We start from the raw sequence: 19,961 nt of genomic DNA on the forward strand, positions 1-19,961 counted from the left end.
GTGGGTTGATGAAGGTCAGACGTCCAGCTTTCACCGCGAACCCATCCAGCATTTCAGGAAAACAGGATGGTCCCTTCAAGTGACGGACCTGAAGACATCTCTGGAGGAAAAGAATCATAGAATCAAAGGGGTTGCCAAAGATCTCTGGGATCATCGAGTGCACCATGGATCACGACTGAGTACCGTGTCCAGTCTTCCCTTGAACACCTCTAGGGACGGTGACTCCAGCACCTCCCTAGGCAGCCCAGTCCAACGTCTAATCACCCTTTCTGGGAAGAAATTCTTCCTGATGTCCAACCTAAACCTCCTCTGGCACAGCTTAAGACTATGTCCTCCCGTCTTATTGTTTGTTACAAGGCAGAAGAGACCGACCCCCACCTGGCTCCACCCTCCTGTCCGGGAGTTGTAGAGAGCGAGAAGGTCCCCCCTGAGCCTCCTTTTCTCCAGGCTGAGCCCCCACAGCTCCCTCAGCCGCTCCTCATATGGAACGTGCCTTGCAGACCCTTCCCCAGCTTCGTTGCCTTTCTCTGGACACGAAGAGACTTGCATCATTCCAGCTCCACTTTGGAAAAATGTCTGATGAGTCAACAAGATAGGGAGACTCGGGGAAATAGGCAGGGATGGCTGCAGGGATGGCCATGGCTGTGCTATGGATGGGTCCATCCCGTCCGGGGCCGCACCGGCTCCTGCGCTCCTTTAAGGGGCGTGGCGGGGCTGGCCCGCCCCGGTCGCTCTGCCCGTCCCTCGGTGTCGCTGAGGGCCCGCGGATCGCGGCAGCAGCGGCAGGACAAGAGAAGGAAGAGCAGGAGGAGGAGGAGGAGGGGGTCGCACCGCCATCATGCAGCGCCGGGTGTTCGTGGTGGGCGTCGGGATGACCAAGGTACCGCCCCCCGCCCTCCCCGGCACGGCGTGTGTGAGGGGGAACGGCCCGAGCCAGGCTGGGCTCGCCGGGTGTCCCCTGTGGGCGCTGAGGGGACGCAGGGGGAGCCGCCCGCTCCTTCCCTCCCCGGTGGGGTGAAGCCCCTCACGGCGCCCGGCGCCGCCTCAGCGGGCCCCGGCGGGGCAGAGCCGCGCGGTGCCGGCCCGGGCGGCAGCGGTGCCGCGCAAAGTCCGCCCGCGCCCGGCCTGAGGGGGAGGCCGGAGCGCGGCCAAGGGGAACGTGTTGAACCCGCAGAGCGGGTCGATACCGCAGACCTGCAGCGGGCACAGTGTCCCCAGAGTGTCGCCGCAGCCGCTGGCCCGCGGCTCGGCCTTGCCCGAGGGGCCCGGGGCCTCCGCCGGGCTGTTCTGTAGGCGGTCACTCAGCGGCCAGCACAGTTCCCTCCGCAGTCCCTGAGCGCGGGTTGCAGCCAGGTGCGTGTGGGGCTCTTCTCCCCAGTAACAAGCGACAGGACGAAAGGAAATGGCCTCAAGTTTCCACAGGGGAGGTTTAGGAGTAGGAGTAGGATTAAGTAAAATTTCTTTACCCATAAGGATTGCCAAGCTCAGGAAGAGGCAGCCTAGGGCAGTGATGGAGTCACTCGGGGCCATCATTTACTGGTGGATTTGGCAGTGCTGGGGTAAAGGTGAGGCTTGATCTTAAAGGTCTTTTCCAACCTAAATGATTTGATGATTTTCAAAGAGGAGTAAAAGCTAAAGGAACAGACTTTTACAATGATCGACTCACTGACTGATTTTTTTATGGCCTTCAGTATGAAGGTTCTCTGACTAAATTAATGGAAGGAGGCACTACAGAAAGTACAGCAAAGTGTTGCAAAAGACTGGACTGGGGAGAAGTGCACAAGGACGCAGAAAATTAACTTTTATACACTCACAGGGAATGTCAGATAATTTGTAGAATGAAGACATTTTTTAGCAGTGACACTTTTTGTTAGTGATATAAAAATGCAAAGCACATGTGTTTGTGGCGGACTCTAACGAGTCACTGCAAAGAAGACAGAAATGTCATCTCTCCTCCAATAAATTCTGTACAAAGAACAAGAATTTTCTTGTTACAAATAGGAGTAGAACAAAATAAAGGGGAAAGGAAGTATTTATCAAAGTCTTAGTGAAGATTATGTCATATATTGTGATGAATCAGTAACAATGACAGTTCTTCTCTGTCCCACTCACAGGCTTTGCACAGGGTTATTGTCCATCTCCAAAACCATGGATCTTCATTAAGACTGGGCAAAAATGGCCCTCAGCTTCATAAAGTGCCACTGCTTTATCTGGATTTGGCAGTAGCGCTTGGGAATTGTAAAGGTTTTGTGCACACACCTTTGAGTCCATTAAATTACATTGTTTGCATTATTTAAAACTGATTTATAAATTAAATACAAAGCTTTTAAATATACCAATTTGAGCAAAAAAGATATTAAATCTCACTGTGATTTGGGTTTGTTTTTTTTCCTCTTGTCAGTTTTCGAAGCCTAATGAGAAGAGTGCTGATTATCCTGAAATGGCTAAGGAAGCAGGTAATTTAATGCTTTAAAGTAAAGCGTTTTGTTTGATTGCTGATGCTTATTTTAAGTCTTACAGTTAATATTTTTATTATATGTAGGAAGGAATAACTGCTGTTCAGGAAGTAGATACATATAAAAAGCAGATCTAAAACTGGTAAAGAAAAGACCACTTCCAAAAATCCATAACTGACCTGTCCAACTCGCTGTCTCCAGTGCTGAAGTCAGCAGGATGGCTTAAAATTGGATTGGACCCTTAAATAATCTATTAAATAATTAATACTTAACTATAGTTTTCAAAACATCCTTTCATTGGGATGAACAAAGTTTGTGCATGAACACGATTGAATGAAATTTGCTGGTAAAGAAGCTTGTTCAGAACTCAAAGCACTTTGTGAAATTGTCCTTATGAGTATTTGAATGCAGGAATTGTACATACTGCTCTAGGTTTGCTTGTTATGGTTGTGAGAGCTGCCTTTTTTTTTTTCCCCTTCAATTTTAAACTGTTTTTTTTTTCAACTTGTGACTATTTTTTAGGCCAGGCAGCTTTAGCTGATGCTGGGATTCCTTACTCAGCAGTGAAGCAGGCGTGTGTGGGTTATGTTTATGGTGAGTAATGTTTGATTGGGATGTGACATCCATGACAGTTGCAGACACCTCTGTGGATAACGTATGGGGGGATTCCATCCATAAGCTTTTTATTGTGGGGAAATCTCTTTAAGGAGAGTTTTGCATTCACTTTCTTCCTGCTTCTCTGTGAATGGCTGTGTTATGGCAACTGGAGTAGGGTCAGTCAGCTGTGATACCCAGAGCAGCTTTCAAGCTGCACCTCTAAGTCCTTTCTGCCCCTTTGATTCACAGCCTGTTGTCACAGAAGCAGGACAAACTTCTGTCTTTAAAATCTGATGAGTGTCACCTTTTTTCTGAGGTTCTTTGCTGTGGATACCTGCCAGACTCACTCAAAGGTGACAGTTCAGAAGGTCAAGTTTACAGTTTAAGGGGTAGCATTGCACACACATGGCAGGATTTCTTTTTGTGGGTGGAGTTTGAGTTTGTACCTTACTTTAACGTGGTGTTTCTCTCCAAAGGTGACTCCACCTGTGGACAGAGGGCCATCTACCACGGGTTGGGTCTGACTGGCATTCCCATCGTTAATGTCAACAACAACTGTGCCACTGGGTCCACTGCTCTGTTCATGGCCAGACAGTTAGTAGAAGGAGGTGAGTTGTTTTGCTCTGGGGCTGGGTAATACATAGTCTCTATTTCTAGAAAAGGAAAAGGAAAAGGAGAGAAGAATCTGCTAAAAAACCTAGCTTTTTAATTTTTTTTTTTTAACTTGAAGTTAACACAAGTGTTTGACTAACACATTTTGGAAGGGAGGGGAAGAGCAATGCCTTGTGACAGATTGTGGTTTGAACTGATAGATGAGCATTTCCTTCTGTTTCTGCAGTTCCTTTATGGACTTTGATACATTCTTGCACTTAAATGCTGATGTTTCTGTAATGAAAACTGTAGTAACACTGTATGATTATCCTAGTATTTGTAGCAGAGACAGAAGTGCTTGCTTGTCTGAGATAATTGCTCTCAAACAGTTAAAATAAACCCAAATCCTGTAGTGATCTCTCATTCTTGAGTATCCATATGTTTGTATCAATACCATTTCCACTTTAATTTGACTCCCTTTCAAGAACGAAGGAAGGAGGAAGAGCAGCTGGTAGGTGTTTATGTACCTATCTTGTAATTGAGTAGTTGTTAGTACACAGTGTCATTTATAATCACATTGTGCTTTAAATAGCCACAAATTTTATTTTAAGGTTTGGCAGACTGTGTTCTGGCACTTGGCTTTGAGAGGATGGCAAAAGGATCTCTTACTACAGGTGTAAGTGTGTGAAACACTTCATATGTTCTGTGTTTGTGGTGAGTGACACCTCCCCACTCTCTGGCATGTTCTCATTTATCCCAGTTGCTCCGTGATGTCGCTGTAGGTGATTACAAAACGAACCATTATTTTGACCCACAGAAACTTTTAATGAGTTTTAGGATTCTGATGACAGCTGACATGCAAATTTTGCCTGGAATGTTTTAGAATTAACTTTGTCAAGACCATGTTAAAGGTTGGGTTATTAGGGAATAATTAAAAAAAACAGATGGAATACTGAAGCTTTGAGTATTTGAAGTGTCTTCCTCAAAATGACACAGCAACTCAAAGAAATAATCTCTCTCTTCTGAATTGATGCTTACTCAGTTGACCTGTTAACACTTTCCCCAGACCTGAGGGCTTCTTGACTCTTCTTTGTTTTTGCTGGAGAAGTCTATGAAGATTTATTTGTATTTTGCCTTATGGCAAGCAATATTAGAGACCATATGTCATTTAACTACAGAACTGCCAAATTTGGTATATGCAAGAGGTTTGGGTGAGAAATGTTGCATTTAACAAGTGGTAAAAATAAGCAAGGATTATCTTTTAACGTGCTCTACTATATTTCTTCTAAGCTTCATTGAAAATACTACTATAAAATTAATCTTACAACTTGAAACCTTATTAACTATATGGTTTTAAGTGAGGGGAAAAATACCCAATGTCCTCTGCTGAAAATAGTGACTGTGGTAGAAATCAAATAGCTGTGATCCTTGCCTTGAATCAGTGCAGTGGTTATAATTTTGAGCATTTTCTGCTTATTTGCTCTCTTTTATAGTTGGGAAATTACCAATGCTTAAAAGCAGGTCCCTGAAGTGCAACATACTGTCCAGTGGAATTGTTAAATGCTCAGAAAAACCTTTATTTTGCTTGAAATCCATGGCACTTTTGTGGTGATGTTGTAGAGAAAAGGAAATTATGACCTTCTTGGTAACTATTTCTCTTCTCTTTAGTTTTCAGACAGAACTAATCCAATTGACAAACATGTGGAGATTATGGTAAATAAATACGGCTTAGCAAGTGCTCCAGTGGCACCTCAGTTGTTTGCAAGCGCTGGCAAAGAACATATGGAGAAATATGGTATGTTAAAACACATTTTTTTCATTGTCTTCTTTTAATGAACTGATTTAAAATAATATATTAGGATCTTGTTTTTAAAAAAATGGTAGCGTTCAGTATCCTTCCTTTTACCCAAGCACTGCAACTGCAGCATCTGCAGCTCACACATGAGGGAATACATTTGGGTGAAGAGTTCCCTACAGAGCAGCTGGTGATGTGTAGGCAAACAAAACCATCAGGAGACAGACTGAAGGCTGTGACACAGAGTGGCTGCTGATGGTGCTGATGGTATGGTTTGTGTGTGTGTGAGGTGGGAGCAGTCAGGCTGCACAGCTTCCTGCAGTTTTGCCTTGTTCCTTAGGATGGCTGGATGGGCTTGGGACTGGATTCCTTGGCAAAGGCTGTTGGGTGGTTGATTTAATACCTGAACTAGGCTGCTGACACTGCTGTTTCTCACCCCCTCAGCAGACAAGGGAACTGGCCCCATGGTAACAGGCTGGACTGCTGTGCATCTTTTACTTGCACTTATTTTTAGACTGTTATAGGGAAACATTTTACACTTAGACTCTACTATTTCACTGCAGCTGTTTTGCAATGGTAGGAAAATAAGCGTTGAAGTTTCAGTTATATGGTATTACATCAAATAAAATGCACTTATTTTCTGTATTTTTTTGTAACTGAACCTAGATATCCAAGTGGCTTGCTCTGATAGCTAAAACTCAACCATGTTGAGTGGTCTTCATGTAATTCTGAGAACTAAGCTGAGCTCTAAGGAAAGCCTTGATAGTAGTGAGTCTCTTGTAAAGATGCTTGTAAAGGTCAGATGCTTGTGACACAATATTTAAACTGTTCTGTTAGCACTGTTTGGGTAAACAGAGTATTTCAACACAGCTTTCTCTCCCCTTCCAGGAACAAATCCAGAGTACTTTGCGAAAATTGCATGGAAGAATCACAGCCATTCAACCAACAACCCGTGAGTTGTGTGCTCTGCCTCGGTATTGAACAGCCCTTGGTAAAAAATTCCTGCACCACCAAGTACTGTTTTTAGAAATGCTTTGTGGAGCATATTCTTTACTATGGAATGGGGATCTTCCCCAGCATAAATTCTATATGCAGTGCCTTGTACATTGGAAAACCAGCTCTGTAGCTGCCTAATAGAGTGACGTGAGCGTGTCTAGTGCTGAAACTAAGATGGCGTGTGCGTGTTGTCCTCAGGTATTCCCAGTTCCAGAAGGAGTACACATTGGATGAAGTTCTGCAATCCCGCAAAGTTTTCGATTACTTGACTGTCTTACAGTGTTGGTAAGGAGAGGACTTTGCACTGGGAAATAAATCTTGATGTTCTGATAAATATGGTGGGAAATTGTCGTGGTTTTGCCCATCAGCCCATCCCTGGGGCTGAGGATGGTTTTGTCCAGGTGATTTCCGGACAAAAAACCAATCAAAAAGTTCAGTGACGCCTTTGCTAATTACATCTTTAAGAAAATGGAAGAGAAGGTTGTGGCGCAGTTGAAATTAGGAGCAGCAGCCATGTAGAAGGGTAGCGGGCCCGAGGAGGGCCAAGGCCCCCTCCTCCCCGGCTTGGGCCGGGGGGGGCAGGTGCAGCACTGAAACCTCCCTTCTCTCTTGAGAGAGAGTGAAGAAAAAAAAAGGTTTAAAAAGACGAACTGCTTAGATGAGAAACCGCTGCAGAAGAATTCCAGCCATGAGATAACAAGATTTCCAAGGTCAAAGCTGCAGTCGCAGGAGAGAGAAGAAAAGTTCGAAGGGGGGAGAGCTGCTGTTTTTCTCCTTTCCGCTCTCCCTCCCTTCAGCAGGGTAAAGACTGAAAAATAAAACCCTGCCACCTGTAGAAGTTTGCTGGGGTGAAGAGACCCCCCATGCGGCTCACAGAGGAGCTTGTGGATGCACCAGAGATTTGTGACTTTAACAGAGAAAGCCTTATGCTGGAGTAAAAGCGGCTCAGATGAGGCAGAGTCCTGTTAAAGACTTTGTGACCCTCGAAGGGATCAATGCTTATGCTGGAGCGAGACGGCTCAGATAACTTGGGATCTCAGTGAGAGATCCATGCTGCTGCTGTTGAAGATTTATGACCCTGACGGGTATTAGAACCTACGCTGGAACACAAAACGGTTCAGGTAGGGATGTTGGGATCCATGTGTGGGATCCGTGCTGCTGGTGCTAGAGAGAACCTACGCTGGAGCAGAAAATGACTCAGGTGGGATATTGGGATCCGAGTAAGGGATCCAGACTGGACCCATGCCGAGAAGTCAATCAAGGACTGTTCTCCCATGGGGAGGGACCTCCATAGGGAAACAGGGGTGAACTCTTAAACCATTATCCCCTGTAACTCTGTGGAAGAAGATCCATAGTAAGCAAGTGTCCCCTTGCAAGTCTATGGAAGGAGACCCTTCAGGACCTGGGTAACCCTCAACCTTCGGTTTTAACCCAGGAGGGGGGTAGGCCCAGCCCTGGAGGCCAACACAGAATAAGAGAGAGAGATAAAGAAGTTCCAACTGCGACGAAAGTGCTGCAGAGTTACTAGAGAGAGAGAGAGAGCTGGAATTCTGAGAACAGAAAAAGACTGCTTCTCCTCCTTGGACTGATATAAAGGGAGGTGGGGGGAGAAGTATCTTTTGTAAATACATAATACCTTTTACTTAAGTAGAATTATTGTAGATATAATTCTTTAGTTTTAGTTCGTTAATAATAAATACTCATACCTTTTTTTAATTCAGTCTCTTTTTGTCTGCATAAACCTTCTCTCAACTAGTAGTAATTGTATGTGGGGGTATAAAAGTAAATTGAGCCAGGGCAAAACCACGACAGACATCTACTTAAATAAAAGTCTGTTTGTGTGTAAATTAAAATTTACAGATGACTTTAAGGAAAACTTTTTATAGATAGAACAAATGTGGAAACTCTGTCATGACCAAGCACTGGATACTCGTTCACAGTGTAATACAATGAGCTGAAATATGGTTTATACTTTGGGGTTCTCACATAATTCTGCATCTTCTACTCATGTGCATCCATTACTGTTAAGTGTTGATTTTTCTCTTCAGCATTTCCTATGCACTCTTGATCTGTTTACAGCCAAGTAGAAGCTTTGATTTTTTCCTAAATTGAAAAACCTTAATGATACGTTTCTATTTTGATGTCATGATTTTCAAAGGCCTGGTATAAATATTACTGAAAGTGCCCAGTAAACACTGTTGGAATTTATAGTTTCAGCCAAAGAAAATGTCTTTTCATTTGTCCTTTTTGTTTGTGTAAAAAAATCTATGGAAGATCTACATTACTAATTTAGAATAATGACATCATTATTTTTCTTTCAATCAGTCCAACATCAAATGGTGCTGCAGCTGCAGTTTTGGCTAATGAGGAGTTTGTGAAAAGGCATAAGTTGCAGCCAAAAGCTGTGGAAATTCTAGCCCAGGTGATGGCTACTGATTACCCAAGCACATTTGAAGAAAACAGTTGTATGAAGATGGTAGGTTTACATTTCCCTGTTCCCTGGGACTCATTGGGATGGCTTTTCTGGGGTTTTTGGTTTATGGTTTCTTGTTGTTTGTTTTCTTTTTTCTGCTGCAGTCCTGTTCTGTTTAGGTTTAAAACACAGTCCTAGTCAGTGGCTGACAGAAAAAGGGAATAAGACAGTTCGAGGATTTGCTGCAGGGCTGTTGGTCTGAGCCACACAGGAGCAGTGTGGTTTGGGAGCAAGGTCCAGAAAATAGAGGATATTCCCCAGAAAGTATTTTGCATAGCAGCAATAAGAATTTAGAATGTATCATTTCTTTCTATGCAATTCCTACTGTACAAATATTAAACTCTGATATGTGATGCATTAAAACACATCAGAATACCACCACCTCCTCTGGGTTACTTTCACTGACAGGATATAGAGAAGCATGTTTAAAATTAAGTGTAGACATGAAATGGCTGGCTGTACTTCTTTAATGCTGTTTTAACACACAATTCTTCCTTTTGGCAGGTTGGCTATGACATGACTAAAAAAGCTGCACAGAAATGTTTTGAACAAGCAGGCCTAAAGCCCACAGATGTTGATGTGATTGAACTTCATGACTGCTTCTCAGTTAACGAGTTCCTTACCTACGAAGCTCTGGGGCTCTGTCCAGAAGGTAACAGCACCAATGGACATCATTGTTTTATTCAAGTGGAGAGCACTAAAAATACCCAAATTAAGGACTCCTGTGATCTCAGGATTATGCCCTTTTTTCAGGGCTACATACTTACCTACCCCTAGATCTCCATCAAGGTATTTCCTTTTCAGGGGATAAAAACTGGACAAGAATTGCCTTAGCAAGTCACTGATCTTTGAAACATCTTTACCTCAGTGATGTTGGCAAGTTGTGACCGTGCCTCTAAAGTCAGCTGTGTAACAATGCACAATCTGCCCAGATTAGTGCAATGTTGTTGAAGCGGGTGGATTTATAACAGGTTATAAGGCAGTGGAGTTTAGTTCTGTGTATGTATTAAAGTCTTCTACTGAAGAGGTTTTTGAACTGCTACTTCAGTTTGTGATATATTTAAATTCTGAACATATTCTTGCTTTGCATACATTATCATCTAACATAATCTTTCTCTGATTTGTTTTTAACTGATTTTGAGAAAATACCATATTCTGGCACTAGGTGGTATATTGAGCCTGAGCTTTCTTACCAAAACACAGACATTCGTGGAACTCCAAGAAGACTTTTTATGTGTTTGTGGGTCTTCAAATATTTGCCTTTGAATGGTTGCTTTTGACTGTCATTTTTGCTGTATTTTTGTGGTATCTGCAGCAAAAACTTTTGACATTATTTAAATAGGTACATTAGGCTCTTTAGCTTCATTCCTTTAATTGATACAGAAGAATCCTGATGGTAAATGCTTATTTAACTAAAAAGTTTTGTGCATGGTAATTTAACTGTGCAATTCTCACAACCTTTAGTCAGTCTGACCTTAATAGTATATGGAACTCATCTTGCAAAGGTAGAGTAATTAGGCACAGAGGTTAATGAAAGGGCATAAACCACACTGTGGGTTCAGATGGGTGCCAGACTAACCTGGTGATCTCACTTAGTGGCAGAAGTGAGTTGTAAGTACAGGAACCATGGCAGATCCTTTTTAGGCTTCAAAGTAATAACATGGGCACGAGAAGCTCGTACAAGAACAGAGGAATAAGAGCTTGGTTAAGAGGGAGAACTGTCTGCAGTTTGGAAAGCTGAGTAATTGTAAGCATTGGTCTTAAGAGTGGCTTTATTTACTATCTTAATGCATTTACTATCTTAATTTACTATGTCTTAATGCAGCCCAGGGTACCATTAGCTGCCTCTCTGGCAAGGGCTCGTGTCCAACTTGTTGATGACTTCCCATGTCCTGGGGGTCACAAATTGCAACTCATTTACAAAAGACATAGTTATCACTGCAGTTCCATGAACAAAGTGATAAACAGCTTCATTGTATTGGTTGTGTCATAATACTGTGTATCAACAAAACAATCCAACAGCAAATTAAGAAACACTTTTGCATCCAACGCTTCCCTTCCCAGTTCCACTTTCTCCAGTGGTATAAGCAATTCTCACTAGGGTAGCTGGGCTAATTCCAGTTGGCTCTTTGTGAAATATGAGCTGTAGCATTTCCTGGGTTTTGCCTGACCTGCAGCATCTCTGGTAAATGACAGCAGAATTGGCAAATCACTTACAGAGACCATTTCTCTTACATAAATACTGTTCTATAGGAAGAGCATGTGACCTGATCGACAGAGGAGACAATACCTACGGAGGAAAATGGGTGATTAATCCCAGTGGTGGCTTGATCTCAAAGGGACACCCTCTTGGTGCCACAGGTAAGCAAGGCCACTTCAGTGAGTCCCACCCTTTAAATAGGAGATGCAGCCCTTGAGCAGGCAGGGGCTTCCCACTGGTGCTTGACACATGAGAGCCTCCCCATGAACTCCAAAGCTTCTTTCCAGTTTCTCATTTCCAAACAGTGCAAGTGTTTGGGAAGGTTCACCACACAGGATTGCTCAAACCTCTGTGAATTTGACCATTAGCACTGACTTAATTTTTGGTGCTTTTTTTTCCCTGTTGTTACTAAAGCAACATGCAAACAATTAAACTTTATTTTTTTTTCTAAAAAATTGTTCAATAGTGTAGCTTCTGATTAATATGATTAGAATAACTCTCTTTATATTATGTCATCCTTTAAATTTGAGATCTTGGAGGCTTTTACTGCCTCTGAATAGCCTGTTCCATTGTTAGCTGTACTAGAAGCCATATCTGTTAAGTCTTGCATGTCAAAATATTTATGTGATTTTTACAACAGAAGCTCACTTAGTCACCATTTACCAGCAGCATGAGTTTTCCTTTTTGTCTGTTGTTTTGTTTTGTTTTCTGTAAAATGCTGTGCATGTTTCCAAATGAGTTGGCTCTTGGGTAAAATGTGATTGGATTTGTGAAGATAATTCACCTTCCTTGTTTGGAAATGAGAAGTTGTCAGAAAACTGGAGAAGAGGAAACCTTGTAAAACAGCGAAGCTTAATCTAAACAGCTGCAACAGTGAGATGATGCACAGTTAGTGTCAGGGGCAGGGAGGACTTTTAGGAAACTCTGGGGAAAAAAGGTTGCAGATAAATGAGCCTGTGGGTGTCTAACAGGATGAAAGTATTGCATTGCCAGGTTTGGGGTAGATTTTTGTCAGTTCCAGTGACAGATGCAGAAGCAGTTATTGGTATTTTTGCCTCTCTGTTGCCATGGGATGGGGGAAGAGTCATTAAATTTCCAAACCATTCCAGGCCAGGCTGTACCACTGTGCACACTCACTCCTTGAGGCTGGAAGAGTGTAAATGAAACCTGTTCACTCTCATCTATGGCTGGAATGATAAAATTCGTTGACTTGACTCATCTTCTTCATAATATTTCAGTTGGCAACATGTTAAATTTGGACCATAAAATGCAGATTCCTTGTCTGCATTGTCCACTGGGCTGTGCAATTGTCTGGGGGAAGGGAGAGAGGGAAGGAGAAACGTGTGAGAAATGTCTGGAGAAGGGCAGTGGGGCTGGGGAAGGGTCTGGAGCACCAGGAGGGGCTGAGTGGGCTCAGCCTGGAGAAAAGGAGGCTCAGGGGGGGCCTTCTGGCTCTGCAACTCCCTGACAGGAGGGTGGGGCCTGGGAGGTCGGGTTTGCTGGCAGGGAACAAGGACAGGACATGGGAAGCAGCCTCAAGCTGTGCCAGGGGAGGTTCAGGTTGGAATCAGGAAGAATTTCTTCCCAGAAAGCGTGATCGGGCTTTGGAATGGGCTGCCCAGGGAGGTGCGGGAGTCACCGTCCCTGGCCCTGGAGGTGTTTAAGGAAAGAGTGCATGTGGCATTAGTGCCATGGTCTAGTTACCGTGGCGGTGTGGGGTCATAGGTTGGACTCCATGATCCCAGAGGTCTTTTCCAACCTAACTGATCCTGTGATTCTGTGTGTGGTGAAACCCTAACTGCAGAGAGAGTAGGGTAAACGCAATCCCAGAGCCAGGGCTGCGATGAAAAGCGGCTGCCCTCTCCTCGCGCCTCCCGAGGAGATCGATCCCTTTCCAGACACCCGCGCCGTCCGCAAGGAACTTCCCCAATTCCCTGACGGCTCTGCGCTCGATGTTTCAGGGCTGGCGCAGGTCGCGGAGCTCTGCTGGCAGCTGCGCGGCCTGGCGGGGCGGCGGCAGGTGCCGGGGGCGAAGGTCGCGCTGCAGCACAACCTGGGGCTCGGCGGCGCCGTCGTGGTCACTCTGCTGGGCATGGGCTTCCCAAGGGCACACAGGTGAGACTGGCCCTGGGGACTCTGCTGGGCATGGGCTCACCAAGGGCACACAGGTGAGACGGGCCCTGGGGACTCTGCTGGGCATGGGCTTCCCAAGGGCACACAGGTGAGACGGGCCCTGGGGACTCTGCTGGGCATGGGCTCACCGCGGGCACACAGGTGAGACTGGCCCCGGGGACTCTGCTGGGCATGGGCTCACCGCGGGCACACAGGTGAGGCAGGGCCGGGCCCAGCACCTCTGGGCTGCGCACGGTGAGGGGGGGGAACTGCTGAGGGAGCCTTCCTGCCCCGCGCCCTCACGGCTTTGTGCCTCAGAACGTGGTTGTTTGGGAGCTCTGGGCGCTGCGGAGCAAAGAAGAGAGCGCGGTGTTGACTGAGCTCGCTGAGCGCTCTCTGAAAGTTGCGCATTAACTGCTCTGTGCCCGCAGCGCTGCGGGTGTTGCTGGGGCTGTAACACACTCCGAGTCCGGGGAATAACGCGAGCTGTCCGGTTAACAATGTGCACTCGGAGTTGGGAGTCACGGAAAGAGGAAACCGGCCCTTAAAAACGGGTCATGTGACTGCCTCTAAGGAAATGTCGCGTGTTTGGAGGAGGGAAAAAAAGTCAGCAAAACAAAACAAACCCTTCCAAGAACAAAACAGGCCGCGTCGAAATGAATTAATTGCAACTAGGGGGCTGCCAAAACCAGCAAGGCATCCATGGGAATAGAGGTACCCACTGCTAAGATTGTTACTGGTTTGGCTTGCTTAAGAGTTGCTTTCAGCTGTGTCACATGTGGTATTGTAAGTACTGGGGAGAGTTCAGGTGTACTACTGGTCCAATCCTGGCTGCAGAATTTGCAGTTGCAGCCTTTTTCAGAGTGAGAGGAGAGCACTGCCACAAGGTATCTGCACCCTGCTGCAGTTCTGTGCTGAGATGGACAGAATTTGTATTATACTAGAATTTCAGGAGAGACTTTTTATACACAATTCCCTTTCCATTTTCACTTTCAACTTGGCTTAGAAAGATGGAGCTGCTTTTTCTGGGACTTAAAGGCTTGTAAAGGTTGATGCCAATACTCTATATTTGCTCTAAAAGCCTGTGAACAGCAAAGTTTGTCATGCACTGGCCTTACAGTAATAAATATTCCTCTCCCTCCCAAGTCACATTTCTAGTGTCTGTTTTAGCTAAACCTGAGCAGTTCCTGGGAGGGGATGATATAATCTGGAAGAGGTGACAAGAGAAGCTTGGAAGGGCTGCAGCAGTTATTTTTTGTAGTACAGAGTCAGGAGTGATAATCCAATCACTTCTGTCATCTCTAAGGGCTTGCAGCACGTGAAAAAATAGGTGTGATAGAGCAAGAATGTCTTCTCATGGATTCTCTGCAGGCTTGCTCACAGAGCTGGGCAGTGGGTGCTGGGATAGTTTTAAACCAGAGCAGGAAGGATTGTTACAGGGAATGTACTATTTTCCATCGCTTTGAGCTCTGTCTTATAAAATACTGTAACTTTATGGAACAGAGGAACTGTTGCTGTTTTTACATCCTTGACCTTGAGGTACTCCTAGAAGTAGTGCCTTCCTGTCAGGAAGGGCTTTGCATGTAGAGATGATGTCTCTCCTGAAGAAATGAAGTCTAATTTACTACAGCTCAGGTCACCCTCACTGCTATTGAAAATTTTTCAAAGACTTTGTTAGTGTACAACTCAAAGCAGAGAAACCTTAGCAGTGCTCATTTCATCTTACACTGGAGAGGCTCTAAATCCCTTAGCTCCCCAAAGGCTGTGTGTGGGAGATCCCTGAGTTGCACTAATGTGTATCAGACTTTGGAATGAAGCAGCCTGATCTCTTCAGACACTTCTTATGCAACTGATTTATGATGTGCATTGTGTAATTGAGGGAAAGGTGGTGAAATTCCATGTTTATGGAGATATTTCACTCCAGTTTGCTACAGCAAGGTATGTAAAACTGAGCACTGATTCCAGATCTGGCCTGTGGCTTTAGCAGGAGCTGACAGGAATGTGCATCCAGTGAATGGCAGCAGGACTTGATCCACTTGGCATTAGTTTTTGAAACAGTTCTGCTTTTTATTTGTTTCTCTTTTTAATACCTCACAAATTTTGCATCCTGTCAGTACAGCCCTGGTTTATGAATAAATTGGGTGTGTTTCCTTCAGATGACAGTGCCCACTCTTGGTGCCCTGTCACTGGTGGGGCAGTGTCAGCCCCACACCAGTAAGCTCCAGCAACATTTCTTAGGCAATTCTGTCCCTTCAGCAATACCAGGCCTGACCACAGTTTTGCACTCTGCTGCCAAGAGTTGGTAATAACTGTAAACTTGTTTTTCCTGCTGCTGGGATTGCCATTTCTTTGGACATCTCCATACTTGGCTCTGTGTGCCCCTGCAGAAATGAAGAGTTGGGTTTCATGCTGCTGTCAGGCCATGCAGGGTGATTGCTCCGGAGAATCAGGACTAATAAGATTAATGAGTCACTTCCATTATAAAGTTAATATTCTGTCCATACATGAACTTGATACTTGATGTGATTGTAATTCAAGCTGTCATGCCCCTGACAGAGTAAGCTTCCCTTTGATAGCAGAGTTGCTCTGTATTGCTAAAACGTGTCTTGCTGGTGTTAGGCCTGTTCATGATGCTTTGAAGATGCTGAAGGTGTGATTAAAGGTTCATAAACGGATGGTTTTTGTTTCAGCAGCGGCCGCGTCACGGCTGTGCCGCTCAGCGCAGCTGTGGACGGATTTAAGTCACATCTGGTCTTCAAAGAGATTGAAAAGAAGCTCCAAGAGGTATTTGACTGATTCTCTTACCCACAACAGGATTTTAATTGGTAACAGTGTGTGTGAAACCTGATGGGAATGAAGTAACATCATCGCTCCCTCAGCACAGCTCATTGAAACAAATGGCACAGATTTGGTTCTGCTGGGCCAGAAATCTTTCTACCTGTGCCATGATCTTAAATTACTTTTTTCCACGTAGTTTCTGCCTGCATAAGGGTATTTCAGTGAAGGCAAGTTTAGATTGTATGTGAAGAGCTTGCTAATAACACAAGAGACTTTGTGTCTGGTGCTGGGTGCTTCCTTTGTAAAGGGTGATTAGAGGAAGAAATCACATTTGTCAGACTCCCATTTTTCTTAGTTTAATAGATTTTAGTATAGATAACCATAGTTTCAGTTTTTTGTTTAGATTTTTTTGATGGTTGTTTAAATGATGACTAATGGAGGAAACAGATATTTTTATATTACTAGAAACGGTAAAGGTTTTTAAATTTCTTTCTGTTAAATTCAAACTCTCTGAAAATTGTGTTGAAGTAAATGACTAACTTTCACATTACCTGGTCTTTACAGGAAGGAGAGCAGTTTGTCAAGAAAATTGGTGGAATCTTTGCCTTCAAAATAAAAGATGGCCCTGGTGGGAAAGAAGCAACTTGGGTTGTAGATGTGAAAAATGGCAAAGGCTCTGTGGCAGTTAATTCAGGTCAGTGCTCCTGTACTGTGTCACTGCAGAAAACACATAAAACTAATGGAGATAAACTCACATTCTTTTAAAGCTTTAATGAGCAAAAATTATGTAGGGCTATCTTAATTAATTTTAAATTTTCCTTATTGCTGACATTTTTCATCCAGGATGTTTTGGACCAAGAGTAAAATGTCTTCTACTCTGAGTCTATCTAGAGATAAGTGTGTATTTTCTTAGAGGCTCCAGGCAGATCTGTCACAGACTTCACAGGAGTCAGAATGAAAAATAAAAAAGTAAAAATCAAACCTTGGGGATTTTGTTGTTCTCACCTCTTAAAATTTGGGCCAGAAGTGTAATTTGCAGCTGGTTTATTTCTCAGTGTGTTGGAGACACTGGTAGGTGGTGAGCTGGTCTGTCTTGTCAAGTTACTTCTCTGCAGGTAGTTAAGTAACAAAACTTCACTGATTTCAGTGCTGCAGCAGCTGACAGAAACTGGAGTTCCATTTAAAAAAAGAGAGGAATAAATGAGACACAGACTGAGGGGTGGTGAGGAACCCCATTAAAGTATCAGAAACACAGCATTTGTACCCTTGCCATGAAGGTGTCTTGGCTCACATCAGAAGTCACACACCCCAGTAAGGCAAATAAAAAATAGCAAGAGTGTGTCCTCAGAATCTCATCTATCCATGAACCTGCAGCACAAACCTTTTAATTAAAAACAGGACAAGGGATTTTTATTTGGAAATTCATTGTTCTAAGTTATTACAAAAAGAAGAGCACTGTTTTCTGTTGCATGCACAGTTTATCAAACATTTCAGTTTAACAAGAAGGCGAGTATAGGAAAAGATGTGTGCAGGTTGGCATATATACCACTTTATATTGGAGCTAATTAAAATAATTTTTCAGCTCAATTTTAGTAAGAAGATCCTAAAAACTTCTGCCTTTGAATGAATTCAAATGGGTGCTTTGAGAATGCACATGTTGTTTCCACTGGAGGAGAGGACAGGAAATGCCTGGAATGTCAGTAATGAATATCTTCAGGGTGTCACAGGGGAAAACTCATCTATCCTGATTTATCTTAATACTAGCAAATTTAAACTCGATAAAACTGAAAAGCAACTGTCAGTGCTTGCAATCAACATTCTGCCTGATACTATTATTTCTTTTCAAGGAATAAATTTACTTTCACAAAGGTCCATCTTCCCTCAGTGTTGGTCTCTTGCTGGTGTTTTGTAGTGGCTCTTGGATGTACTTAGGTACCATTTTGCTAACCTGTAGCATCAGCAGATTCTTCGTGGGGTTGCAGTTTCTATTAGTGTATTATTTTTCATTTTGAATCTTCACAGTCACCTCTTCCCTTGCAGATAAGAAGGCAGATTGTACAATCACGATGGCTGACACGGATCTGTTGGCACTCATGACTGGCAAAATGAATCCTCAGACAGTAAGTACAGCAAACATGGGATGATAGAGGACTGACTTGTTTGTTCTGAATGTGTATAATTTGAAATTATTTAAATAAGCCTCCTCTTCCAAAACTGCTGTGGCTGATCTGAAAGATGGCAATTCTTGACCTTCTCTAAACAAATTGGCCAAAGTTCGGATTAATCAAGAAAGATTGATGATTAATCTGCTTTCCTGAACAGAAACACTCTGTCTCAGACATGCTGTAGGTAATCCAGAAGGGGGTGGAATAGCTCTTGCTTTGCAGAGCAGAGGGGGAATTCCCTGTTTGCTGTGTGCCACCACAAAGGGGGAATGTGGGCCCTCTGTTTGGAGGGCTCTGTGCTCATAGCTGGCATTAGTGTAAGGAGTGATCTTGATGCTGAAAAAAACAAACAGATTAATCCACTGAATGCCTGTGATTAGTTGGGGTTTTTTTGTTTGGCTTTGTTTTTTTATTCCTCATGTGTGCCAAAAGCAGTTGTAGTGTATGAGTAAAGCAGATGTGTAAGTTTATGTGCTGTCCTTCTAAATTTGAAATCCTCTGGGTAACATTCTTTCAAGTTTTTGGTCTGCTAATCACAGGGTAAATAAGAATTTTCACAAAATGAAGTGCGTCTAGGAGAAGTCTGAAGGTAAAACACGTTACAGAAATGTTGTAATGTACAGGTAGAAAATTCAGAAGCGATTGCAGTTTTACACCTGCAGTTTGGATATTTTAGTGCATGTGCTTCACATTTTTACAAGGTCTGGAGGAGAAAAATCAAAAATATAAGAACACAACTTCCTCAGTTTGCTGTTCTGCCTTCTAGTGCCAGAAAATGCATTTATCCCTGGATGTGAGGTGTGTGCCAGAACTGTTGGAATTATCAAACTGCACATATCAAACATGTAACTCTCTGGGGGGGTGCATTTGGGGTAACTTGTTGTAGTACATGTCACAGACTCTTTCTTTCTTTCTTTCCAGGCATTCTTTCAAGGCAAATTGAAGATTTCTGGGAACATGGGCATGGCAATGAAACTTCAGAATCTACAGCTTCAGCCAGGCAAAGCTAAACTTTGAGCTCAGTAGAGTAAATAGTCAGTATTTGATGTTCTTGACAAAAAAGTAGAATGAGACTAGACATTATCAATAATCTGGAGCAGGCTGGGTTTGATTGGACCTCTCTCACCTCAATTCTGTGGTTAGAGACCTTTAATTCTCTTCATAAATTCCATCAGTTTCTCTATGGCTAAGCTTGAGACACTAACTCTTACAAATGATATATGGTGGGCTTTTGTGACAGGTTTCGTTCTAATCAATATGGAAAATCTTATAAAACTTAGGATGGAATGAGGCTGCTTTCTGTTCAGGTTAGTTGGGAAGGAAGTGAGGAAACTTATAAATAGTCTGGCATATCAGTAGAGGGAGCTGCATTTTTTAAAAGCTGTAATAGCAGGTCATACAAATGCTTTCAGACTTCCACTCTAACAAATTTGCTGCTGCTTACATTAAAATGGTCTTGTAAAGGGGATCTCTAACAACGTTTTTTTAGAATAAGTTTTAGGAATTTGCTATAAAATACTTTTCTTATTACTACTTTGGAATGACAAGAGAAATAAAATATCCAGAAGCAAGCAGGAACTGGAATGTTGAAAACAAATTAGGTTTGCCAGGAGAGCAGAGAGGGAGTACAACCAATATGTTACCTGTTTTCTCCTGACAAAATCTGGTGTTGATCATGACAAAATTCTTGTCAGTAATTTCTTTAAGTTCTGTTTTGGGCGAATGTTTTCTGGTTGGAAGTTTAATAGAAAATTAAATATACTTTTCCTGTTCTTCTGTGTGTCTCTTGCTCAGATTC

At 43.4% G+C, this 19,961-nt stretch overlaps 1 protein-coding gene across 8 annotated transcripts; it reads left to right on the plus strand.

The window, feature by feature from the left end:
- Positions 1-723: 723 nt before the first annotated feature.
- On the plus strand, positions 724-19,935 carry SCP2 (sterol carrier protein 2). Of its 8 annotated transcripts, none has more exons than XM_050307566.1 (16): positions 724-880; positions 2,402-2,456; positions 2,979-3,050; positions 3,530-3,661; positions 4,256-4,320; positions 5,313-5,439; positions 6,328-6,391; positions 6,634-6,720; positions 8,761-8,911; positions 9,413-9,560; positions 11,162-11,269; positions 13,070-13,223; positions 15,914-16,004; positions 16,563-16,692; positions 18,039-18,118; positions 19,085-19,935. In XM_050307566.1, the coding sequence occupies exons 1-16, from the start codon at positions 839-841 to the stop codon at positions 19,178-19,180; spliced, it is 1,602 nt and encodes a 533-aa protein (XP_050163523.1). In that variant the 5' UTR covers positions 724-838; the 3' UTR covers positions 19,181-19,935. The 8 variants fall into 8 exon arrangements, with proteins under 8 accessions (XP_050163523.1, XP_050163522.1, XP_050163524.1 ...); XM_050307565.1 differs by having other exon boundaries at positions 725-880; positions 15,911-16,004; XM_050307567.1 differs by lacking the exons at positions 724-880; positions 2,402-2,456; positions 2,979-3,050; ... (7 more) ...; positions 11,162-11,269; positions 13,070-13,223 and adding an exon at positions 13,301-13,329 and having other exon boundaries at positions 15,911-16,004.
- Positions 19,936-19,961: the final 26 nt, after the last annotated feature.

Source organism: Myiozetetes cayanensis, unplaced genomic scaffold (assembly GCF_022539395.1).
Source record: "Myiozetetes cayanensis isolate MyiCay16 unplaced genomic scaffold, myiCay2020 scf12, whole genome shotgun sequence".
NCBI lineage: Eukaryota > Metazoa > Chordata > Aves > Passeriformes > Tyrannidae > Myiozetetes > Myiozetetes cayanensis.